Genomic DNA, 22,910 nt, shown 5'->3' on the forward strand with positions numbered 1-22,910 from the left:
TCCGAATAATTAATTACACGCGAAGCTTCGTAACGCAGAGCACCCGTAGCGTGCGCAGCTTGTGGGGTTACTTCTACAGCTCCCACAAAACTGCCGGGGAACCTCCTGCCGGCCCGCAGGCGCCGGCTCTCCTCTCGCCCCGCAGCTGGGCACAGACCGGCCGGCTCCGGCGCTGCGTTCGGTCGCCCTCCGGGCACTCAGCGGAGCCGGCCCGGGGCCACCCCCACCGTCCAGCGTTGCCCTCAGCCCCCGGGGCCGGCTCTCGCCGCCGCGGCCCTTGGCCCGTCCCCGCGGGCGGAGCGGGAGGCGGGCGCGACCGAGCGTGACGGGCGGAGGGGCGGGAGCGGAGCCCGAAGCGACGAGCGACCCGGCTGCTGCCGCCGCCTCCGCCTCTGCAGCGCCCGTCGGGAGGCGGCCGGGCAGTGCCGCCGCCGCCCCCCCCCCCCCGCCCCGCTCCGAGCGCCATGGCGGCCGCGGCCGCCGAGCCCAGCAGCGGCCGGTACCAGCAGGTGAGGGAGGGAGGGAGGGCGGGCGGCGGTGGGTAACGCGAGCGCCGCGGCTCCGTAGGCCGCGCCGGGGGAGGACGGGGCCCCGGGAGCCGGGCGGCGCCTCAGCCCTGGCCCGAGGCCCGGGCGGGCCTGGGCCGGGCCTTGCGGGCGCCGGGGGCCCGCTGTCCCGCCGCGGGGAGAACGGGGCCCGCGGATCTCCGGGGCGGAGGCCTCGGCTGCCGGCTGGGGCGCGGTGGGCCGGGCCGGCGGCTGGGGAGCGGTTCCCCGCCGGAGCCGCGCTGCCCCAGGCCTCTCCCCTTGGGGCCCGGTGTCTGCCCGCTCCCGGGGCCGGCCTCGGCCTGGAGCGCCGGGCGGAGGGGGCGACCTGCTGTCCCCGCAGGGTCATGTTCCTCTCCGACCCCCACCCCCCCACCCCCGCGATGCTGCAGAGACGCTCCGCGGCCTCTGGGTTCCAGCCCGCAGGTCAGCGAACTTTGCTTGGACTCTCCCGAGGAGAAAACTTGTTCTGTGTCATCTTGAGATGACCCTTAACTTTGTTTCATCTTTCACGCGTGGTTCCCTCTGGCTCAGCTTGAAACCCCCGTAGGCCAGAGACGAGGTCCCTCATAAATTTGGGGTTGTTCTTCCTTCCCTACCTCCTGAAGGAGAGGACGTGTTTTGTCAGGAGTATCGGCCTCGCAGAAAAGGTTCGGGGTCGGTTGGGCCGCGCTGTGTGACCCGGCTCCTGCTGGCACACGTTCCTGACCTGCAGACGTGGCGACTTCGTTACTTAAAGTAAGGCAGAAATCCTGCAAAACGGTACACGGGTCTCTCCTGCTTAACCGAGGTTCTTGCAAGACATCTCTGTGGTATGGCTTTGTCTTGGTAGCATTTTCAGCGTGGGTAGGCTTGCTCTCTTCAGAATACAAGATGCGCCTTCCCAGTGGGATAGAATATCAGTCTCAGCATGACAGTTGGAGGGCTCTGTTTTTACATACTAGAAATGTAAAAGCTAAGTAAAACTTAGGCTTTTTTTTTTTGTTGCTGTTGTTCTGTGCAAAACAGATGTGTTCCCTTACAAAGACAGATCTCTTTGTTGTTGTTCTTGGAAAAAATAGGTACAAATAACCAGGCCTTTTTGTTAATTGCCTTTCCCATCAGAGTCCTGCCATTGGTGTTGACCCCAACAAACGCCTTCACAAATGTCGTTTACAAAGGGATCTAGCTTCTTGTCTCATCGCCTTGAGCCCGCGGAGATAGGTGACAAAATGTGCTGAAGGACGCTACTGCGTTGCTCTTCAGTGACTCTCTACCTGACTGATAAGCATAGTCCTGGTTTCCTTAAAGAGAAATGTGTAAAGCTGTCATTTCGCCAGATCCTGCTAACACATCCAACAGACACGTAGCAGACACCGCTGTTGCTGTAGAGCATAACTCTGCGTGGTACTGCAGAGATTAGGGAGGCAGGCTGTGCCCCAAAGGATTTATACTGCTAAAGACAAACAGATAATGGAGGCTTGGTGAAACGACTGGTGTAACTGGAGTGCAGAATCAAAAAGTCGGGCATAAATATATTTACTTTTGTGTAGTTGCTTAGAAATTGCTTTTTTTTCCTCGCCCTCTGCCAGAACCCTGGTATTTGTATTGTAAAGCGTGTTATTGCTGAATTGGCTCCTAATGCCTCTGTTGCTCCAAAAAACCCTGCAAGCTGTGAAACTAAAGATGCAGAGTTGGTATTTAGATTAAGAGGAGATGAGAGGGTGGGAGAGTCTCTCTGGCATAGAATGTGTAAATTTTTTTTCCATACATTGAAACGTAGTGCGTGTATGAATGTACAATTAATGAATCTACCATGTACCAATGAAGAAAGACTTGTAGTGAGTGAATTGATAACCGTAAAGGCTAGAGCTGAATACAGTGAATGCAGGTTGCCTGTAGAAATTCAGAACAAGCTCATTTAATCTTTTAAATTACTGGATTATGAGGCAGTGAAGGAGAACTGAGAATTATAAAACTTGATAATTTGGGGGGGAGTAATGCGTTAGTGGAGTTTGTCACATAACTGGGCGGTTCCTGTACAGCTAAGTGTGATACACTGTCCAAGAATGCCCGGGTCGTGTAACCCCTGCTCTGGGAGGTGTTAGCGGTGTGTTGACTTGTGTGTAGGAGCAGCGCTGCTGAGGTGTGGGCATGATTTGAACGTGTAAAATATTTGTAGGATTCCCTGAGCGTGTGTACTTTCAGAAAAAAAAGGTGATAGTTAATGAGGGTGATCTGAGGACAACAGAAATCGGTAACTGAGTTTGAAACCTCTGTGTTTCTCCTTCCACCCTGTTCCTCAGCCCGTGCTGCCCTGCAGATGGGGGGGTGGGGGGGTTGGGGGAGCTGTGCAAACTCACAACCTGTGTCTGTTCGCCAGTATGCGCACTGTTGAAGGGGTGTTCAGTGGCATGTGATTTATTTTCTAAAGCTAACTTTCTAGTCCTTGTGCTTTGCTCCGGCATTAGATAATGTGATAAAAAAAATAGCCTGCGATGACGGCTTTGGATGATGTGGTAGTCTGATCTAATATACTGAGGAAGTGCAGCTCGATGAAGAAAAAAAGCTAAAACTCCAGAGAAAGGATCTCAGCTTCCCCTGGCCCCTTTCTGTCGGGAGCACAGGCTGGGGCGGCGAGCAGGAGCCGAGCAGGGTGACCAGGGCAGACTGCTGGTTTCGGTTCCTCCTCTGCAGGTCGGGTGACTCGGGGCTGTGCTTGTTGGAGGTGGGAATGGGAGATGTTTGGGAGGAAGGAAGGCTGCAGCACGCCCTGGTATCATCATTCTGAGTGGTGCTGTGTCCCAAAAAGGGACACTGGGAGGCTGTTGTCATTTAGACCTGCCTTTGGGTGAGTTACACAGGGATGTTGTTAGGATTAGGTGGCTTAAAGCCTTTTGAGCATAACCCCTGGATTGTGAGTTCAGTGACAGAACTGTGTTTTGACCTTAGAATAGAAACTAGCCTCCGTTCTGGAAAAAATAGCCAGGCTTTTAATAGGTTTATTTACGCTGTGTGTTAACGGAGGCATGCTTCTTACTTGAACCATTTGAAAATATATGTGATGTATATGAGTAATGTAAACCCACCTGGAAAACGGTGGGTGTCTTAAATAATGAGGACACATTGCTTTTTAAGTGATATTTCTTCCTGTTCCACTTGTTGAAGGCTTACATGGATCATGAATCATTTTGTAAGGGGAGGTGTCTATGGGAAACGTAAGGAAGAAAGGCTTTTCCATTTGCTTGGTTTTCTTTTAGTGAAACTGTAGAAGAAATATATTGCTGAAGATAGAATGTGAATACAGTTTAAATCCGTGAACCACCACAATGCTTACTTAATATTTGGGAAGGCTGGAGTGAAACTGGGAGGCAGATGTCAGTTGCTAACCTTGTGTTTACCTTAAGCTCGTATTTAATTTTTCAGTTGAAATGGGCATGCAGATTGATAGTAAAAGGTGAGAATATACAAAATCTTTTAATGTCAGCAGTTAGAATTAGTGATGTCAGCAGCTGTTTGTTTCCTTGGTGAGTTAGTGTGCAGAAGATGTGCTTGCTAAAGATACAGACAACTGATAAGAACGGTAAGGAAATTTGTAGGGTAGATTGTTTTTTCACATTTTAAAAATTCTTTTTTGTATTCAGACAAGTAGAATAAGAGATGTCCACTGACATAAAAACAATAAAGATTTTAAAAAAAAGTTGCAGAGTAAAATCACACTTCTTGCACAGCCGCCACTCTTAAGTTCTGCTGCAGCTGATGGGGGCCGCATGCTTTGTCTGATGCTGCCCGATGTCCAGCCCAGTCTGTGTTCAGGTGACTAAAGTCTCACTGTTCTGTTCTGAAACACCTGCTTCTGTAGGCATCAGTGCCTGTCAGGTGAGTTTGCAAGGTTTTAGTGATTCAAAGCGAAAAAGTAGTTACAGAATTAAAATATATTCCATCTCTAAAACTCAAAGGGCTTGGGGAAGACAGTGAAACAGTAGTAGTTCAGTACCATCATGTAGCCTTTCTAACACGAGAAAATAGCCTTACGTACAAGCTTTTTAGTAGAATACTCTCTCGGATATCAGGATTGTGTTGGCCTCTTAGTTGGGCTTCTTTGGTGACTTTTCTCTCATCACTAAAATTCAGCGGGGCTCCGAAATCCCATCTGGGAAGCAGATGTAGGAACAGTCCCTGAGGCTTTCAGGTTGTTAAGTGGCTCACAGATGTGGCATCTCTTTATATGGGCTTCGCATCGCGTTTTAAAAGTAGCCATACTGAAAACAAGTAGGAAAACTTCTGTGTGTGTGTGAATTCTTATTCTTCATCATTGGGACTAAAAAGAAAAATTCAATATTAAGGTGTATCTGTTCATTCTGTTTCTGCTTCCTCTTGTAAAATACCCAAATTTGATGTATGGTGGCACAATGGGATTTTTTTTTTTCATTGAAGATACTTAACATTCTTCCTATGCCAATTAAAAAAAAAAATTTAAAATGCTTAAAAGATTCCGAATTCTTTCTGTGATATCTTAACGTCCAGAAAAACATTAATCTGATCCTAAATATTATGGTAAGGCTTTATGCTTTGGTAAGTGTATGAAATTTAATTACAGCTATCTAAGATTAAAACCTACTTCTTCTGTATTGAATGCTCAAATCTAAGGACAGTCTAGGCACAGGTTTGTGCTGGCCAAAGTGCTTGTTTGCAGCCTAGCCAGACCACTGTAATTCCCCATTTGAGCAAAGGTGAGAGAATTAGATCAGCTTGTTTCCCAGGACTGAGGTGTATTTCCGTGTTGTCAGGCCCTTAACTGCAGTGAGTCAGTGAAGAACAACATCCTCGTGAGCACAAGCTGTGTTTTGATGGACATAAAATACGTTTTGATTTGTGTTTTTACCTTGGTAGCTGGGAGGCGGTACCCTTCAGGCGGATGCTCCCACTGGTGTCTGGTCCTTGCCCAGTGCATCCCGCCGTGTGGGTGCAGATGTGTGCTTGCTGCGTGGGAGGGAGCTGGTCCAGCTGGAAAAAAAACCCCACCACATTTTTGGGGAGGGGGAGTGGAGGCATAGTTTTCAGCCCTTTATTAAAATGAAGGAGTAGCTCAGGTCGGCAGAGACCTCGGGAGGTCGCTCCCCAGAGCTGGGCTGTGCCCAGGGCCCTGGGGAGAATCGGTTTCCCAGCGCAAGGCTTGGGCAGGAGCACCAGCATCTCCCGGTGCAGGGGGAAGGCAGGGGAGGGTTTGCTTAGACAGCGCAACTGCCAAGCGTGTCTCCTACAGCACACACCATGCCGTGCCTGAGCGCAGGTAGCTGGGGTAGATGCACTGTTCGGGGCTGTCATTCTCCTTGGGTTAAATGAACTGGAAGTGCCTACGGGAGAAAACAGTTATTTGCTCATCAAGGAGAGGGCTGATGCACGTGGGTTGACTTGTCTAATAGCTTGTCATTATTCGTGCTGATTAATAAGCTGATACTAAGTTATAGGAATCTGCAACAGCATTGGGCAAAAGTCAAGATTTCAAATCAGGGTATGTTTAAAGTGAAGTGTAAGTCAATAAAAACAATTTTCTTCTCCTTCAGAGTTGGCAGCAACTTCCGCTTGCTTCTAAAAGGCCAGAGGTATGGAAGGAGAAGAAGTTAGGGGGTGTTGCAATGGGAATGAAGTATAACCTTTTTGTGGGCAGGTTGTTGTCTTGCTGGAGTACTCTCAAATTTTGGAGTGATACACATTTTTATTTATTTTTTCAACATTTGGCTCGCAAAGGTTATGATTTCATTGTTCTGAAAAAAATCAATCCTATCACATTTTAAAAAAATATTGATTCTCTTTCTGTCATTAGCCTAAATATTTGCCTTTTTGAGATCTCAGAGAAACCATAGTAACAACAAAAATGCGATCTGATTAGGGTTGTCTTCATCCTAGAATTCCTCTGTGGGATTTCTGTGCAGTTCTACCTTGCATGCCAGAACATATAAAAAGAACTGAGATGCAGTAAACATTGATGATATATGGCTGAGTTTAATATATTACTGGTGATATTGCTAAAGCGAAGCTTATAGTAATGCTGATTTAGTGTAAAGAATATTTGCATGCAGCCTAAGGACTTGGGGCAAGGGGAGGTTAAAAAAAAAAAGATCCAAAACTGTGTCAGCAGCCCATGTGCTAAGTTTAGAAAATTTGGAAGAGTTAACAAATACATTTATTGGAAATGCTTTCTTCAAAGTTTATATGGAAATATTTCAAACCATTTTGTAAGTTTCGAACTTTAATGCTGCTGTGCTGTGTGTATTTACATGTCATATGTCTCAAGAAGGGGAAGTGGCAGACAGAGGCAATGTCTTGCTCAGAGCCAAGCTTCTGATGGTGTTTTTGGGAAAATAAATGCCCCTGGGTCTTGTCCTGTTCTATCAGGCAACTTTCTGTTGGTTTAGCAATCTGGTAAAAAAAGCACAGCCAAAGTTTTGTTTTAATAACTATGCATTGCTGTAAAGACTGTTTTTTAATGCCACAAATACAAGAGTCATGCTTTAAAAGCTAAAATCCATCAGTGACTCAAAGAAAGAATACCGCACAGCCTCGGCAAAATAGACTTCAGCCAAACGCTGCTTTTATCAGGTTCTCCGGCTTCTGAAGACTCTCAGCAGTGGCCCAAGGGGGAATTGCATGCCAACCCGAGCAGCGAGCAGCGTAGTCTTCCTCGCTGTGCGTAGCCTTCCTCGCTGTGCGTACCTGGCGCTGCACAAGGCAGATGGAACACGCAGGGCCAGTGCTGCACAGTGCAGGGAGCTGGGCCCTGCGAGGTCTGATGACTCATTCTTCCTGTCACATGAACCCTTACGGCTTTGCTAATAAGCACTTAGTTGAATTTTAGATGCCTGGAATCATTAAAAAGGCTGGAAGGCATTTGTGTGCCTTGTCCATTAGAGGAAAAAATCTGTTTTCTATATCTGTATACCTCCTACAGCCTCTAGCTCAACTTTAAAAAGTAACTGCATTTTTTGTGTCATTACCTGAATTGTAATGGTTTGAAGCCAGCAGTAAGTTCAGCTTGCTTTCTCCCACACGAGGTAGTTGTAAGAATATGTATTGCTCTTTACCATTGAAAGAAGAACCTTGTAAGCTTTCCGGTGGTAAGAATTAATATTATACTTAACTATCTGTGTCCTCTTTTGTTTCATCTCTTCCAGTGTTGTCACATCTAGTGCTTTTCTTCCCCCTCCTTGGTGATTGTACTTTTAGGTTGTATATGTCTTCTTCCTTACAGACATTAGGGTGTTAATTTCTGCCGCCCCCTCAATAGGCAAGCCGATAGTGCAGGGCATGCGTTATCCAGAGTGTCCCTAGTGTGTCCGAGTCTTTCCTCCTTTGTTAATAGACTGGGTCCTGCATAGGCAGAAGACAAAAACGGGAGAAGTATTGAATTTTTATGGATAGACTGAAAATAAGCATGGTGGAGCATTTTCTGAGAATTCATAGACCACAAAGCTGGGAGAGACTAAATCAACTAGTTTGACTCTGCATTTTACTGGATTATCCCTTAGGTTGCCTCTCTCAAGCTGTGTGCAGGCTGCTCTTGAATTTCTGCAGCAGTACTCTTTTTTTTTTTTTTTTTTTTTTTTTTTTAAAAAAAGCTTATTTTAATAGGCAATTACTTCACAAGTTAGTTTGCATTTTCTTCCAATGACTGAACTCCATGGGGTTTATAAAATAAGGCATTTTTGTTTCTTGGTAAGGGCTCATGCTGAGTTAGCTGGTTTGAAAATGATGAAGATGCATTGCTGTTGTGAGAGTCGCTGCAGCTTATCGTGTTAATTGCTTGGTGCCCTGAGGCTAATTAAAGCTGCAAGCATCGAGGCAGGTACCTGCCACCTCTGCCCTGTGTACCCCATGGCCTCGCTCCTGGGGCGCAGAAAGGGGTTGATTTGGTGTGGGTTTGCATCTGGCCGGGGGCCAGCATTTTAGGTGTCTCCTGCTGACAGCCACAGCATCTGTGCTAAGAGGTGCTCTTGGTGTAATATGGATTAAATTTTCATCTGGATCACTTCTTCTTCAAGGAAGTGGTTCAGTTTTGTGCCATGTGGGGAGTCCTTATCCAGAAAGCTTGGGGCTGACCAGCTCCCTCTTTTTTTTCTTTTTTTTTTTTTTTTTCCCACCTCTCCTGTTCAGAAAATATTAATGGGGAGAGGATTGAGGCTGCTGTTAGAGTAGCAAGGTGAGCTTCATCTGACAGTGAAACAGAGTGCAGGGCTGTGATGTTCTGTTGTTTTGGTACAGCTGGAGTGGGTGATAGTGCTGTTGATTTTTTTCCAGTGTTTCCCAGTATCGTTTCTTCCCTTTCCCCCTCCTGGCTGACCCCTTGGACCTGCCAGCAGAACTGCTTGTGTCATCATCGCCTGCTAACCCAAGTCATTTAAGCCTTACTAGGTTAAACTCCTTTAACAGCAGGTGTGTTTAAAATGTTTTTGACATAACTGGCGTAGGGAGCTATGACACACCAGCTGTGCTGGCAGGCTGGGGAGGACGGCAGCCTCCACGCCGAGGAGGTGGAAAGCCAGCAGGGACGTTGTGTCTGGCCACAGTACAATGAACCACCGAGTTGCAATTACTTGTTCTGTGCGTGCTCGTGGTTGTGCAGCTGATGGAGGTGTGCGGCTGTCCAGTTAATGGCAGAGAAAATGAAACAATCCATGCTCTTCTCAGCAAGCTTGTAGGACTCGGATGTCTCACGGTTCAGACATGCAGCTGTGGTTTGGATGCAAACATCCAATGAATTGCACTTCAAACATCTGAAAAAGTTTCGGCTTTGACTTTCGCAGAGGACACAGATGTCGTCTGACCTTTGATCTTAGGCAGCAAAAGGAATGAAAACACAAGGCGCAGAACAGTTAGGTATAAAACAAGACCTTCATTTAGAAGTGTGAGTTGATTTGGTTTTGGTTTGGTTTTCTTTTTTCCCTTGATAATACATACAAGTAAAATAGGAACATATTCCCACCCCCTGCATCAAATGCTTGGGAAGGACTTGAACAGCAACATGTCTCTCCAAAGAAAAGAAAGCAAAATATCATGGATGGCTTCAAGAGTATTAGCAGGGCTGTGCAGAAGGGATAGTTCAAGAAGATGCTAAGGAAGAAGTTGCAGGGTTGCTGCTGTTTTGTGTTGATTACAGAAGAGGGTAGTACCTCTCTGTTCAAGCCAGTGGTTCAGTCCCAAGGTGCTTTTTTGAAATGAGTTGTCTTTCTGCATCAAAACTCAATTTCTTTGTTGATGAGAAATGGAAGGAAGAAAAAAATTAAATGGCAGCTGATTTGTAAATTCCTTTCTGGTACATTCTGCTTTGAATGCTTCTGGCCTGGTATTGCTAGCTTCGCTGATCAAAGCCTGTATTTGCATACCTGCTTCATGCAAGCGACACTGTATATTTGGTAAGCTGTATGGTTATTTATACAGAGCCTGTGGGAAGCGCTGTGCACAAAATAAACTGTCTCCTTTTCAGTCATGCAGTGTGAAAGGTTGAAGGGAAATGGCAAGATCCATACTTACATCTATCATTATGTAATGTATCCATGAAAAACCCTTCCTTGGCAAAGCCGCAGGCAGCAATGGAGTTTTTGTTGGGTATCTCCTGCTATTTCCTCGACTGAAACAGATGCAACTGCAGCTCCTAAGCAGTGTGAGCTGAGAAATCTGAGGAAGTGCCAGGGAAATGGAAAGATACTGAAAAGAGGTACGCTGTGCCTTGTTGAAGTCCAGATGTGTGAGGATACGATTTAAAAGCACATTAAAACTGAGGTGTCATATTGATCATTTCAAGTGGGAGTACTTCGATATGAAGCAGAGCAACTGCTTGCATGCCTCTTGAAGCTGAGGAACCGTCTTCTCCCAGAAGAGTCTGCCATATGCAGTCAAAACTACAGAGGTAATTTCACAGAACTCGAGAAACTCTGTTAACCTCTCGTGTGGGGGTCTGTTCAGTTGCAGAATGAAGAGGAGCCAGGTGAGACTGCACCAGTGGTGAATGATGCCCCTCCACCTTACAGCAGCATTTCTGCAGAGAATACAGGTAAATTTAACCAAAAGGAAGTAGCTAGGTTTGCTCTCTTGTTCTTTCTTACCTCCTTAATTGTTCTTATTGACGGGTGGCATTGCAGCATCCTTACTAAGGTTGCAAAGGATCAGAATTGATCCAGAGACACTATTGTTACTTGTGGTTTAAAAGATGCATTTTGGCTACGTTCATCTGATGTCATCCCATCAAGTGGTGTTCAAGTTACATTTCACAGTGTTCTCAGTAGATTGAAGACAATTAAAAATCAAAGTGCTATGAGGATTTGTGGTTACCCTCTTATTATTTGGCATTTGGATGATGCTGTGCTCCTTCCAAAAAAGATGTGTTACTTAAAAGGGATTAAAGAATTCACTCTTTGCAGTTTTCAGTAACTAAGGACTTGGTCATAAGGATTATACTTCTTCTGAATCATCATACTGTCATGTTGCTAATACCTTTTAGCAAACCAGCTTGTTTTGTGTTGGTTATATATCAGAGTATTTTGGCTTAGGTAAATCTTCTCATTTTTTTTCCCTCCAGAACTTTCATAGTCAGCCGTTCGAATAAGATTTGTGAATCAAATGCAACAACATACTGTTAGTCTCTCAAACAGCCAGCCAGCCTTGGATAGAAGTTTGAATATTGTGTTTCTCAAGCTGCCTATTGAGTGTCCTGCCTTGGCACGCTAACTGTAAAGATGTCCCATTAGTTCTGGTTCCTTAAGTGCATCTCAGCGACTGGGGCTCAGAAATGCTATGTTTGATTTTTTTGTTCCAATCCCTTTCCCCTCCATCAGAAAACAATCTGGAGTCTCTCTCTGGAAAAATTGGTCACGAGTGGCCCAGGGCTTGCCGTGATCCTTTTTTGACTCACTCAAACCACTTGGATTTGAAAATATGACTACTACTGTTTATTGAAGTCAGGAGGGACACAGCATGTATCATAGTTTTAAAAATAAATACAACCAGGCATGTTAAAGTAGTGCTCTGTGTATTACGCTATGTTAGATAAGGAGCTCCTGTGTTTTTTACTTTCTGTTTTGGGATGGCAAGAGGCTAGAAAGGTGGGGAAGGGACAGGAGGGGTAGGCTTCCACAGTCTGGGCTATTGGGGTCTTTTGAAGTCATCTGAAACGCTTCTCTTTCCCAACACGGTGTTCTTAAGGAACTGACAAGTTATGTTCCATATAACTTTTTTTTTTCAGCTTATTTTGACTACAAGGATGAGTCAGGATTTCCTAAGCCTCCATCTTACAACGTGGCCACAACACTGCCTAGTTATGATGAGGCAGAGAGAACCAAGGCTGAAGCCACAATTCCCTTGGTTCCTGGAAGAGTGAGTATGCTTGGCTGGCTGTATGTCCTTCACATTTCTTGTGTAGAATTTATTTTTTAAGTTTTCTGAGGTGGTGATATTACACACTACCAAGAGTTCTGTGGCTAATTTTGTTGGGTTTTTTTAAATTTTCCTCTGGGCAGCTATGATGATGTGAGACATCTCAGTAATGCCAGCATGTGCTATTCAGATTAGTTTGGCAAGCTTACAGAGGCATGGTACTGAATCTGTGTGTGCTGTCACTGTTTTGTTGTGGGCTTTTTTTTTTAATTAAAGATTTAGGATTAATTGTTCAGCCATCTAGCATATCTACCCTTCATATTCCTGCTGCTTACTTAACTGACTTTTCCAGAGTCAGTGTAGCTGATGCAAGGATGATAAAATGTCTGACAGATGATATTTTGTCAGAATAATTTTTTTTTATTTGGTTTTGGCTTTTTTCAACGTTATCTCTTTCAGCTTCTCCCTCCACCCCTGCTAGCATTAGATGTCCACTGCTCATTATGCTTCTTCATAGAAGCCAAATTCCTTGCTGAGATGATAAGTTTAATTTTTTTTATGAGTAGGCGAATTCTTTACAGTGAGAAGAAGAATATGCTGGATCTTGACTATCTTAAAAAAAAAATTAAGAAGTACTGCCAGTGACTTAGTATTGCATGCTCTGCATCATCTCAGGGTGAGAAGCAGGAATTTTTCCTGCTTGTATTTGTAGCCTTTTGAGATTTAAGATTCCACTCCCCTCCCTCATGGGGGGGCTTTCCTTAAATGTAAACAAAGCATTTTATATATCCCTCCATTGTACGCTGCTTTTAGAGGGCTATACAGTTTGCTGGCCCTTTGTTGAAGAGCCACATGCAGAATTGGGATTGCTGTATGGACTGGACTGACTTAAATTCACCCACGTCTTCTCTCCCTTTGATTTGCAGGATGATGACTTTGTGACACGGGATGACTTTGACGACACCGACCAGCTGAGGATAGGAAATGATGGCATTTTCATGCTAACTTTCTTCAGTAAGTACATGGTGGAACTTAATATTTTTTCAGGCAGTCACCCAAAATAGCTAAGAGTTATTTTCACACTTATGTTTATGTAGCACAAGGAAAAACCTGTGTGCAAGGTTTTTATGTTGTTTTGTCCTTGGAATATAAAGAGGGCTTGACCTGCTGGTTTTCTCCTGCTTTCTCAGTGGCATTCCTCTTCAACTGGATTGGATTTTTCCTGTCTTTCTGTCTGACTACTTCAGCTGCAGGACGATACGGGGCCATTTCTGGATTTGGTCTGTCTCTTATTAAATGGATCCTCATTGTTAGGGTAAGTCGTGTAGTGCAAAAACATGTACGTAGACACTGGTACTTTCTTTCCTTAGCTTGTTTTTATCTCACTTATACTGAAATAACTTATAAATTCAGCTTTTTATAACAAAATAGATTTTGAGCCCCATATTCACAGAGAGCAGAGCTTTTTCTTCATTCTGTTCTGTTTATATGCTGGAATTATTATTGTAATAAAAGAGAATAAAGATTGCACACCCAAGTATGGTGCATTCTGATAGAGCCACTGTATTGGATCAAATTGCGTTTGTGTGTTGAGCAGTAGCAATGATCTGATCTTTGTAAAACATTTATCCAGATAAAGCAAGCCCTGCCGTCAGCACAGGGATGTTTGTCTCCAGTATGATGTTCCTTAGGTGCTTCTCTGGAAAAAAAAAAAATAAATCTAAAATGTGGGATAGCCGATGAGAAGAGGGAAATAGGGACGTAAGAGGTGTGAGGTTTGCTCTTTGCTGGAGGAAGAAGAGGCAGCCACGGCTTTGTTTCATGGATGGGAGAAGCCCGCTGGTGCCCTCTGGTGCGATGTGCCTGCGGCACAAGCAGGAGGGGATCAGGAGGAAGCATGCTTTTCAGTTCTGTTTGATTTTTCCGTAGAAACTCTGGGCATATCCAGGCTGTTAAAACACCCACTGTGCTCCCCTCCACCAGAACACATAGGCAGAGGAGGGAGATGACTGATTGGAACTGGTTTGTATTATGGGAGCCTCAATGCAAAGATGGGGCACAGACCTCTTCTCACAGAAGCAAGAAAGGCTGACATAGTATTTTTAAACCTTGGAGGGGGAGAAACAGAAATCTTTCTGGGGAGAGAGAAAAAAAAAAAAAGGATATAGATGTGCTGATGCTGGAACGAATGGAAAAAAAAAAGTCAAACTATTTTTTTGAGGGACTGTGAGAAAATATAAGAAAAGCTTTATTTGGAGCCCATGAAAAGATAGGAATTATAATTTGTAAATACAGAATCTGTTAGCTTGGTGTTAAGAACTGTTTGCTGGATTAAGGGGTGTGACAGAAACAAGTGACCTTAACTGTGGATTTGATTTAAACTTTGATAACAAGCTTAGCTTTTTGTTAGGTTTCTAAACTTGAATAGAATGAAAACAAAAAAATTATACTGTGTTTACCGCTGACACGGTGAACTTCAGTGTTCTAGTAGTGTCAGTGCCTTTCATTCAATAAGCAGTTATTTTCCCAACAGAAAATCTTGTCAGAGGGTTCCACAGATCTGGGATTTCTTTTTTCACCTGTGCTTTTGTTTGTTATGCTATCCAACCTTACAGTGTAATTAACGTGATGCACTGCTGTAAGCCTGATCTTGCTTTTCAGAAACTGCAACTGTGGTTTAGAAGCATCAAAGACATGAGGGAAAATAGGAGTATTTGCCCAGTAGTGTCTTTCTGCTCCACTGATTGCAAGAGTTTATGGCTGGGTATTGAATCTGTTCCATTCCCCTTGGTTAGAGTTGGTCTGATATGTGTATGCAGCAGGCTTGATCTGGTTACTGCTGAAATTCCTGAGAATAGGTTTATGTTCAGAAACTTCCATGTGCTCTAACTTGTATCGTTTTTTTGTTGCTTTTTTTTTTTTTTTTTTTTTTTAGTTCTCCACCTATTTTCCTGGTTACTTTGATGGCCAGTATTGGCTTTGGTGGGTCTTCCTTGTACTAGGTGAGTGTTTGTTCGGGGGGAAGAGGGAATGCACACTTAAAAACTCTGTGAAGTGCAATTAGGGCTTTTGTGAGCATAGCTTTACTGGTTATTAAAATATGTGTGTATAGATGTAAAACCAAAATGTAACCCTCAGAGTAGTCCTCCTCTTACTGAATGCCTTCTAGGTTTTAAAGATACACATAAAAACTATCCTTTTGTTGTCATTTTTTGGTGGCAGCATCCTATTTATCATCCAGAAGAAGTAAAGAAGAGAACGATGCTTGTCTTCATAGTAACTGATGTTGTATCTGTTCTTATATCTTAAATGGAAGAGTGGGTTTTGGTGTTTCTTTTTTTCTTTTCTTTTTCCTCCTTTGAATGTGACTAGATCTCATTTGGAGTCAAAAGTTTTTTGTTTGCCTGAGGAAGTTTGTTTTTGAGATAGCCTGAAATTGAAAGATTAGGTGTAATTGATTAAAAAAAAATTAAAAAAAAATCTTGTATTTAAGCAGCTGTTGTGCATCGCAGTGACTTAGGTCCCCCATACTAGTAACTTGAGTTGAACTGCTCCCTCTCTAACTGAAGAAGCAACACCTGTGTTAACTGGACAAATGTGTTTCTTCCATCTAGGTTTTCTGCTGTTTCTCAGAGGATTTATTAATTATGCAAAGGTTAGGAAGATGCCAGATACTTTTTCCACTCTCCCCAGAACCAGAGTTCTCTTTATTTACTAAAGGTAAACTTTCTACTTTCCTGAATTTGTTCTGTTTTGGTTTTAACTCTATTTAGTGACTCTTTTAGGCTAGACTTTTCTTTGCCTGAATATTTTTAGAACACAAGGCAGCAGAAGACAGTTGTTCTTGATATCCCATATGCAGCTCCTGTTTCTATAGAGTCCCGACTGACTTGGTGGGGAGCAGAGGAATACTTGACATTTCTTCCTGAGTTTTTGCTTTGAGGAATTGTATATTCATTAGATTCCATGACTTGCATTGTAAGAACAAAATCTCTGCCCCTTGGTAATGCACTGCATTTGGCAAGTGTGTCTTTCAGAATAAATCACATGCCTGAAACACGTGGTATGTCCTGAACATGAGTAAAGGTCACAAAATGTTGTTAGAAGATTGTGCCAGTGTCTTTGGCTCATGTCCCAGAAAGAACAATTTGTCTGAATTTTGCATGCTGTTTGAATTTTCTGCCAAGTTCCTGAAGAAATTAAACTCTTGCACACCTTTGCTCTTTGCAAACCCCTCCCACATACTTGAACATACTGTCCTGCCTGAAAGTCTTTCAATAACCTTAATGCCTAAAAGTCTTTCCCTTTGAGGCTGAACCTTAAAATTGCTGCTGCCTTAATGGGACTTTAAAGAAGGAGGCTTAAGTAGTTGAACCCTTCTAGCATAATTTCCTGCTTACAGCAGATAATGGCCTTGCATTAACTGTCCCTCCCTGAGGGGAAGGAAATCCTGTAATAGGTTGCTTCCCAGATGGTGAGTGCAACATGATGCTCCCTTTAGAAATATCGTAATAACACTAGATTTCCCCAAGACAGGGTTGAAGCAATTGCAGCTGGGACAGTGGTATAAAGAAACCAAACAAACCCCAGATTTAAATTGGGGGTCATTACATTGTTCAGATTTTAAAACTGAGGCTTGATTTTTCCAAATGCACTTTCCTTTTATTAGAAACTGCAAATTGCGTAAGATTCTGCTTCATTTCTAGCCTGTAATGAGAACATGCTACACAAAACGACCATTGTGCAGTGTTTTCCAGCTTGAGTTTTCCACTGGTGATAGTGTGTAAAAATAGTTCAGTCAATTTATCTAAGTGTTTCAGTTCTGTTTAACAAAGTTATGGTTTATGACCTCCTCCAGGATTTGTAATATCCTCTCAAATTCCTGCTTAGTCACCAGAGGGTTTATTTCCCCCAGTTGTATGGTCATGTAGCGTGAGTGTTTAAGCATCAGCTTTATCATCTGTCGTTTATTCTCACTGAACAATTTTTTCGATTTTGCTTCTTTACTGAAACTTATTTTTTCATTTATTAAAGGCACTGTGTGGTTTCTTGTTCCACAGGCTTTTTCTGTGTTTGGAATTTGAAATAACAATTTTAGAGACCTTGCTTGTGAGGATGGAGGTGTAGAGTTTTTTTAAAAAATTTTTATTTATTTGTTTATTTTTTGGTCATTTTAGAGCTTTGAAAAAGCACTCTCTCTTTTCAATACATTGAGATAAATGTCCAGAATAATTTCTAAATATTACAACTTTGATACTTCCCCTGAAAATAAATCTTTAGTCTTAAATTCTGATCAGGGGAACCACAAAAGACTTGGATTTTCAGTGTATTATTGTTCTTAAGATGAGATTTCCTCTGCAGAGCATAATGAAAAGGGCATGGTGAATGCTCATTTTCATTTTAGAGCAGGGATAATTTTTAGAAAATTAGGAGGGGAGGAATAATTAGTGCAAACCAGAAAATCATAACTGGTAAAAATGAATCTAATCGAAAGCTTGGTGTTTACCATTCAGCCTGCGAGTGCTAAATGGACATTATCCTTGGCAGCATCTCAGCAGAGTACATCAGCTGTGTGAGAAGTGCAAATGGTTTCTGTTGGATCTGGGGTTTAAACAGTTTTGGCCAGCATGGCTGGAGCAGACGATTTATGAGAGCTGATGTCTCTCTCATACCAGCACACTTGACAGAAAGATAGAAAAGTCATAATCATCCTGGGTGGATGCAGCAACTAAAGACCAAGTCAAAATTTGTTCTCATAGTGTGAATGCAGTGTAATTTCATACACCTGTATGTTTTTATGGCAGTGTTTCTAAGAGCATTGTCTGGTTTAGTGCCTGTTTTCCCCTATGGAATTTTAACTCTTCAGAGCTGTAAAGTACGCACAAAACTACTGAGCGTTTTGCTAGAGTCACGTCATTGTGTACTGAGATACTTTATAAGCCTTTAGACATCCTGTACTCTTTGTGAACTACATCCTTCTCTTATCCGAAATAACAATCTAACTATAGTTACAATATTCAATATCCTTCTCTGACAGATGTTTTCTGGCAAATGTCTTCCTGCGTTAGTGAATTCTCCCTCAAGAAGCAACAGGACACCTGCAGGAAGTGAATCAAGACTCTGGAGCAGAAGAAAAAATAATCACCTGCTTTAAAATACATAAAAAAATAAAAGTACTGTTGGAAAAAAAAAAGGAGAAGCATTTCTTTCTATTTGTTTCTAGGTGTAAAATTTTAATAATTAATGCAGAATTCTGTAATCATTGAATCATTAGTGGCTAATGTTTGAAAAAGCTATTGCAGTCGAGTCTGTGACGTGCTCATAAAGCCTTATCTAGGTAGTTTCTGTAGTGATTTCGGTAGCATGAGCCCTGCCCCTGGAGCCAGCAGGGGACAGGCTTGCTTTATTTCCTCCTCCATCCTGGGAGCGGGTTTGGGCTCTGGTCTGTCCTGTACAGCCTGCGTCATGCTGACGGCCCGAAGGGATGATCTCAAAAGTTGAAGCGATGGCATTGCTATGGTTACACGCCTTTCTGCTGCTTAAATCCAACAGCACCTGTGCTGTCTGTGGCTGAAAGGAAAAATGGGTCTATGCGGTACAGATTCTTGAGGTGTAATTGGAAGAGAGTATGATTTTGAAGGTGGCACAAGTATTAATTTTTTAATAGTCTATATTCTCAATGTTGTAGTATACTTTACTTTCATACTACCTACTTTTTGGACTATATAGGGATTTTCACAGTACACATTGGTAGTGTAAAAATGAAAGATCACCTTGCAACTTTGTATAAAAAAATTACCTTGCAAAACAAAGGCCTTTTTTTTTTTTTTTTTTTCTTTTTTTTTTTTTTCCCTTTGGCTTGGGACTTTTGAGACAATTCCTATCATACCTGTAATTCTTGCTTTTATAATTTGTGTTAGCAGAGACTATGATGCGTTATAAATGTAGATTTAATGTGCACTTTTGTGCTTTCTGCCAAGTGGTAATTCACTTTGGAGTTTTACTATGTTAAAACTGTAAATATAGCAGAACATTAATAAATGTCACTTATGTAGCAATTTTTGCTGTAGAGCAGTGTTTAATTTAGTTTCAATGCTTTATTGCACCTGGTTATTGATTACAAATGCAGATTATCTGTGGGAATTTGATTACTTTTCCATAGGTGTAACACAGACCTCCACTTCAAGGTGTCTCTCTTCCTATTTGTAACCAGGTTTTCATATGCTGAGACCATCCTCGGTGCCAGCCTGGCAGGTCAGGAAATGGTGATTCCATACACTTTTGGGGGCGTGTTGGGTTTTTCGTACTTTCACATATATAACTTACCTGCTTTGTGAAATGGTTTATCTGTGGCTTTGGTTCATGGCTGAACTTCTCAAATGTATAGTCCTCGCAAACAAGCAGTTGGGGCTGACAAAGATAGATGGAGGTTACACAGAGACTTCCTTTTTAAACAAGAATAAGCACACTGAGAGAGAATTATTAAGTTTATCCTGCAAGGCAAAATCTGTAGCATTAGGGAACTCTGAATCACATTTGCCCAAACTTGGTAGATCAGCTTCGTGTTTACTCTCTTGGCATCTAGGCCTTATTTGGTCTTGTATACTCAGAGACCGTGAATATTTAGCATTCCTGTTTCTCTTCATTCGGTGGCCTGAAGCTACAGACACCTACTGCTCCGTCATTCCTCTTCAGAGAGCAGTTCTGGGAGCCCAGGGCAGGGATGTGCTGCCGAAAGCGGGTGGGTGACGGGGTCTGAAGAAACCTGCATTTGTGTTCGGCGTGGGTTAAACACTGACTCCAAGCTCAGATAATTATTCTGGGTCTGTGACAGCTCAGCCACTTTACACCAAGTAAGTGGCAGGTCTGTGGTCATCTGCAGTGACCAAATACATACCTTTGGCCTTCCTGCCTGCATTTTGTCAGCCCGGTTGTTTTCTCCTTCCAGTGTTGTAAATCTCTGAGCAGGTTCAGACAGGATTCAAACTTAAAACTCCCAGAAACGGGTTTCATCTTTTGATTGTGGAAAACAGCATGCTCCATCCTTGCCCGGAGCGGGGAGACAGCTGGTTTGGCTCGGCCCTTACCGTGGGCAATACTTGTGATTTCCATGGTGGTTTTAAAATGCGCTGCCTCACGCGGTGACCTTTGCAGAAGACCCAGCAATGTGTGATTTTCCTGAAGCTTGCTTGGGTGGGAGGGTTTGCATCGCACCTTTTGTACTGCGTGCACCTGAAATGGCACCTCTGAAACTTCAGCGTCACATCACTGCTCCCCTCTCCCTTTAGATTTGCTTACATTTCGATAACCCCAGGATTTCTTGGACTGCGACCATCTGCCGGAGTCTCACTCAGGCTGGGCTGTGATGAGCACGTTGAAATGCTGGGATGCAACCTCTGAGCAAGGGAGTGATCTGAACGAACACGGGACCTCTCCCTTGGCCGTCGACCATGGAGGGTATAAGAAACGCAAATAGAGATTGAGATTCTCTAGCAAATCACCCGAAAGTCAATAATCTCACCGTTTCTACGCAGGAAGCGTCAAGCTCTCTAGTACTCCTTTTAGCTAAGTGCGCCTGGAAGAGGGACGGAGGCTTTGTGTGCTGTGAGGGCACGTGCTGGCTGTGGAGGGGCTGCCGAGCTGCTGTGGCTTGGCGGGCAGAGCTCCGGCAGACACAGCCGATCCTCCCTGCCGCCTGCCTTAGGGCTTGCGCTTGGCCCTGGCCCAGCGCTGGCACATGTTATTCCATGGTAAGTCTCAAAATGGTTAAACTGTTTTGCATCAGTAACAGTCTTATGCAGAAAACCTTGGCTGTGTTACAAGGGAGTCACTTTTTTTTTTGGTCCAAATACCAGAATTGTTTGTACAATTGATTTTTTTTTAAATATTTTGCAATCATTTGAAAGTTGCTCTAAGGTTTTTTTTCCAGGTATTGTAGGAAGTGCATCTTGAGATCTTATTTCCAGTTCCCATGAAAGAAGGAAAAGCAGCCCGAGGGGAGAAGGATCAGATAAAGGGGGAACAGCACGTGCTGGAGGAAATCAAATCTGCCTACAGAGAAGGTAGGACTGCCGCGGAGGAAACAAATGGGATCTGTCCATTGTCTGTGCTCTTCCGCCTGCGCCGGTGGGAGCTCGGCCTCCAGTGAAAAGATTGGTGCTAATTGTCCGTGGCATCCATGTGAAATAGAGGATTAAGCTGAGGAATAAAACCACTAAATGGGAGGCCTCCCAGTTACTGAAGAAAGACTTTTTTTTCCCCCGCTCCTCTTGCTCTAGCTAATACACAATTATATGTCCAAGAAGTTGATAAATACTGCTGGATTTAGGAATGATTTCTATAAACCTTTTTGCTTTAATGCAAAAGTCCTTTCTCACAATAAAAATGCTGCAATGAATTAATCGCTTTGTGTTTTGGCCACACAAAGCCAACGACTGACTCATTTTTGGTGGCTTCGCTAGTGGAAATGATTCATGGGCTGGATTGCCATGACCTCTTCTCTGGGCTGCTGCACTCTTCTCTTTTAAGATACGTGTGATGGCGCAGGGGATGGCCCAGAGATCCTGAAGCACAGGGTGGTAGGAAGCACCCGAAAGGGCCAGAAAACGTAATTCAGCCAAAAACTCCAGCCCAGCCCATGGCAGCACAAGGCTGTAGTGCCTCCGTGTACCCAGACCGTGCTTGGAAGGGCTGTGGGACTCGTTGCCATCTTTTTACACGCTGAAGTAAATTTTTGTAGTGCCTGCTGCTGTTTTCATTGCCTCGTGTTTAAAAGATGGCATAGCTTGAATTGGAAGGAAAGAGAAACAAATGTGTTGTGAAAATACGTACAATAAGCCAAACCTCGTGGCAGTTGGATTAATGAACCTTTTTAAAAACTCCTTGAATGCAAGGCCATTTTAGTGGTGATACTTGCTACTCGTCACATAAAACATCTCGCAGTGTGGGCACTGGCAGGGTCATTACACTCACTCAGACCTGTCCTGGTAACGCCTGAGTCCATCCACTGTTCCAACTTGCAAGTTTACATCAATTCAGCATCTGTTTCTCAACAATAGCTCAGTAAAGAGTTTCATTTTAGGTATCTCCTTTGTCCAAAGGGTTGTATTAGGAGTCATCCTTATCACATGTATTGCTGAGAAAATATTATGGTGAGAATTACCGTGACTTTGGACAATGAGGAGTTTCTCTCTCCTGCAAATAGTTCTTAGCTGGTTTCCTTGCAAAATAATTGTATAGCATTTTTCAGATAATCTCTTGCATGTAAACACCAATGAACTTTTTGACGTTTCTTTTAAATTCAAACCAACAAAAGTCAAGTTCAAAGTATCAGCTGGGTGTGTGATTTTTGCAGTTTATCCAGTCGGGTTGTGTTTGCTGTAGAGCAGCAGAGCTCCTCTGGAGAGTACATCAGCTTTGTCCCAGCGGCAGAGCGTGCTGACTGCGTGCAAGCGTCTGAGCCTCGTGCCCTCTGGTCCGTGTGCTCCGTGCAGAAACTTTAATTAACTTCCTACGCTTGCTTTACCTTCACGAGTCTCATAAATGTATGAAAATGCAAGAGGCATTAACAGGGAAGTTTATGGTTTTCTCTTTTTTTATTAACTGTTGGATCGCTGTAGCAAGTTCCCATTCACGTGAGGTCCTGGCCATGAACGTGCGTGCAGTAACCACTGCCCATCCACACCTGGGCCTTGCCTGGTTAAAAAATTAGTCAGCTGGCTGCGAAGATGTGGCTCTGGATGTAGAATTCAGCTTGCAGCATTTAGGTAACGAAAACGAGATGCAGGGATGAACACTCAGAGGCTTCCCCATATGACAGTGTTCCCATCGTGTGGCTACCAGAGGCAATAAGAGATGATCCCGGTGGTCAAACTGGCCAGATTTTGCTGAGGTTTACAGTAAAATGTAAGGGTTATAAAAGCGCTACATGACGCAGCTGTAGTTGCGGCCATCCTGCCTCAGCCTGGGGTTTGATTGCACCCCATCCCGCAGCCACGGGTCGGGGCGCGGAGCCTT

The 22,910-nt window shown here is 43.7% G+C and overlaps 1 protein-coding gene across 1 annotated transcript; it reads left to right on the top strand.

Moving 5' to 3' along the window:
* Window positions 1–322: 322 nt before the first annotated feature.
* On the top strand, window positions 323–18,956 carry NDFIP1 (Nedd4 family interacting protein 1). Its single transcript, XM_049829941.1, has 8 exons — window positions 323–509; window positions 10,488–10,575; window positions 11,764–11,894; window positions 12,821–12,908; window positions 13,085–13,209; window positions 14,830–14,896; window positions 15,509–15,614; window positions 17,932–18,956. The coding sequence occupies exons 1-7, from the start codon at window positions 465–467 to the stop codon at window positions 15,610–15,612; spliced, it is 648 nt and encodes a 215-aa protein (XP_049685898.1). The 5' UTR covers window positions 323–464; the 3' UTR covers window positions 15,613–15,614; window positions 17,932–18,956.
* The last annotated feature ends 3,954 nt before the right edge of the window (window positions 18,957–22,910 follow it).

Source organism: Accipiter gentilis, chromosome 26, assembly GCF_929443795.1.
Source record: "Accipiter gentilis chromosome 26, bAccGen1.1, whole genome shotgun sequence".
Lineage (NCBI taxonomy): Eukaryota > Metazoa > Chordata > Aves > Accipitriformes > Accipitridae > Astur > Astur gentilis.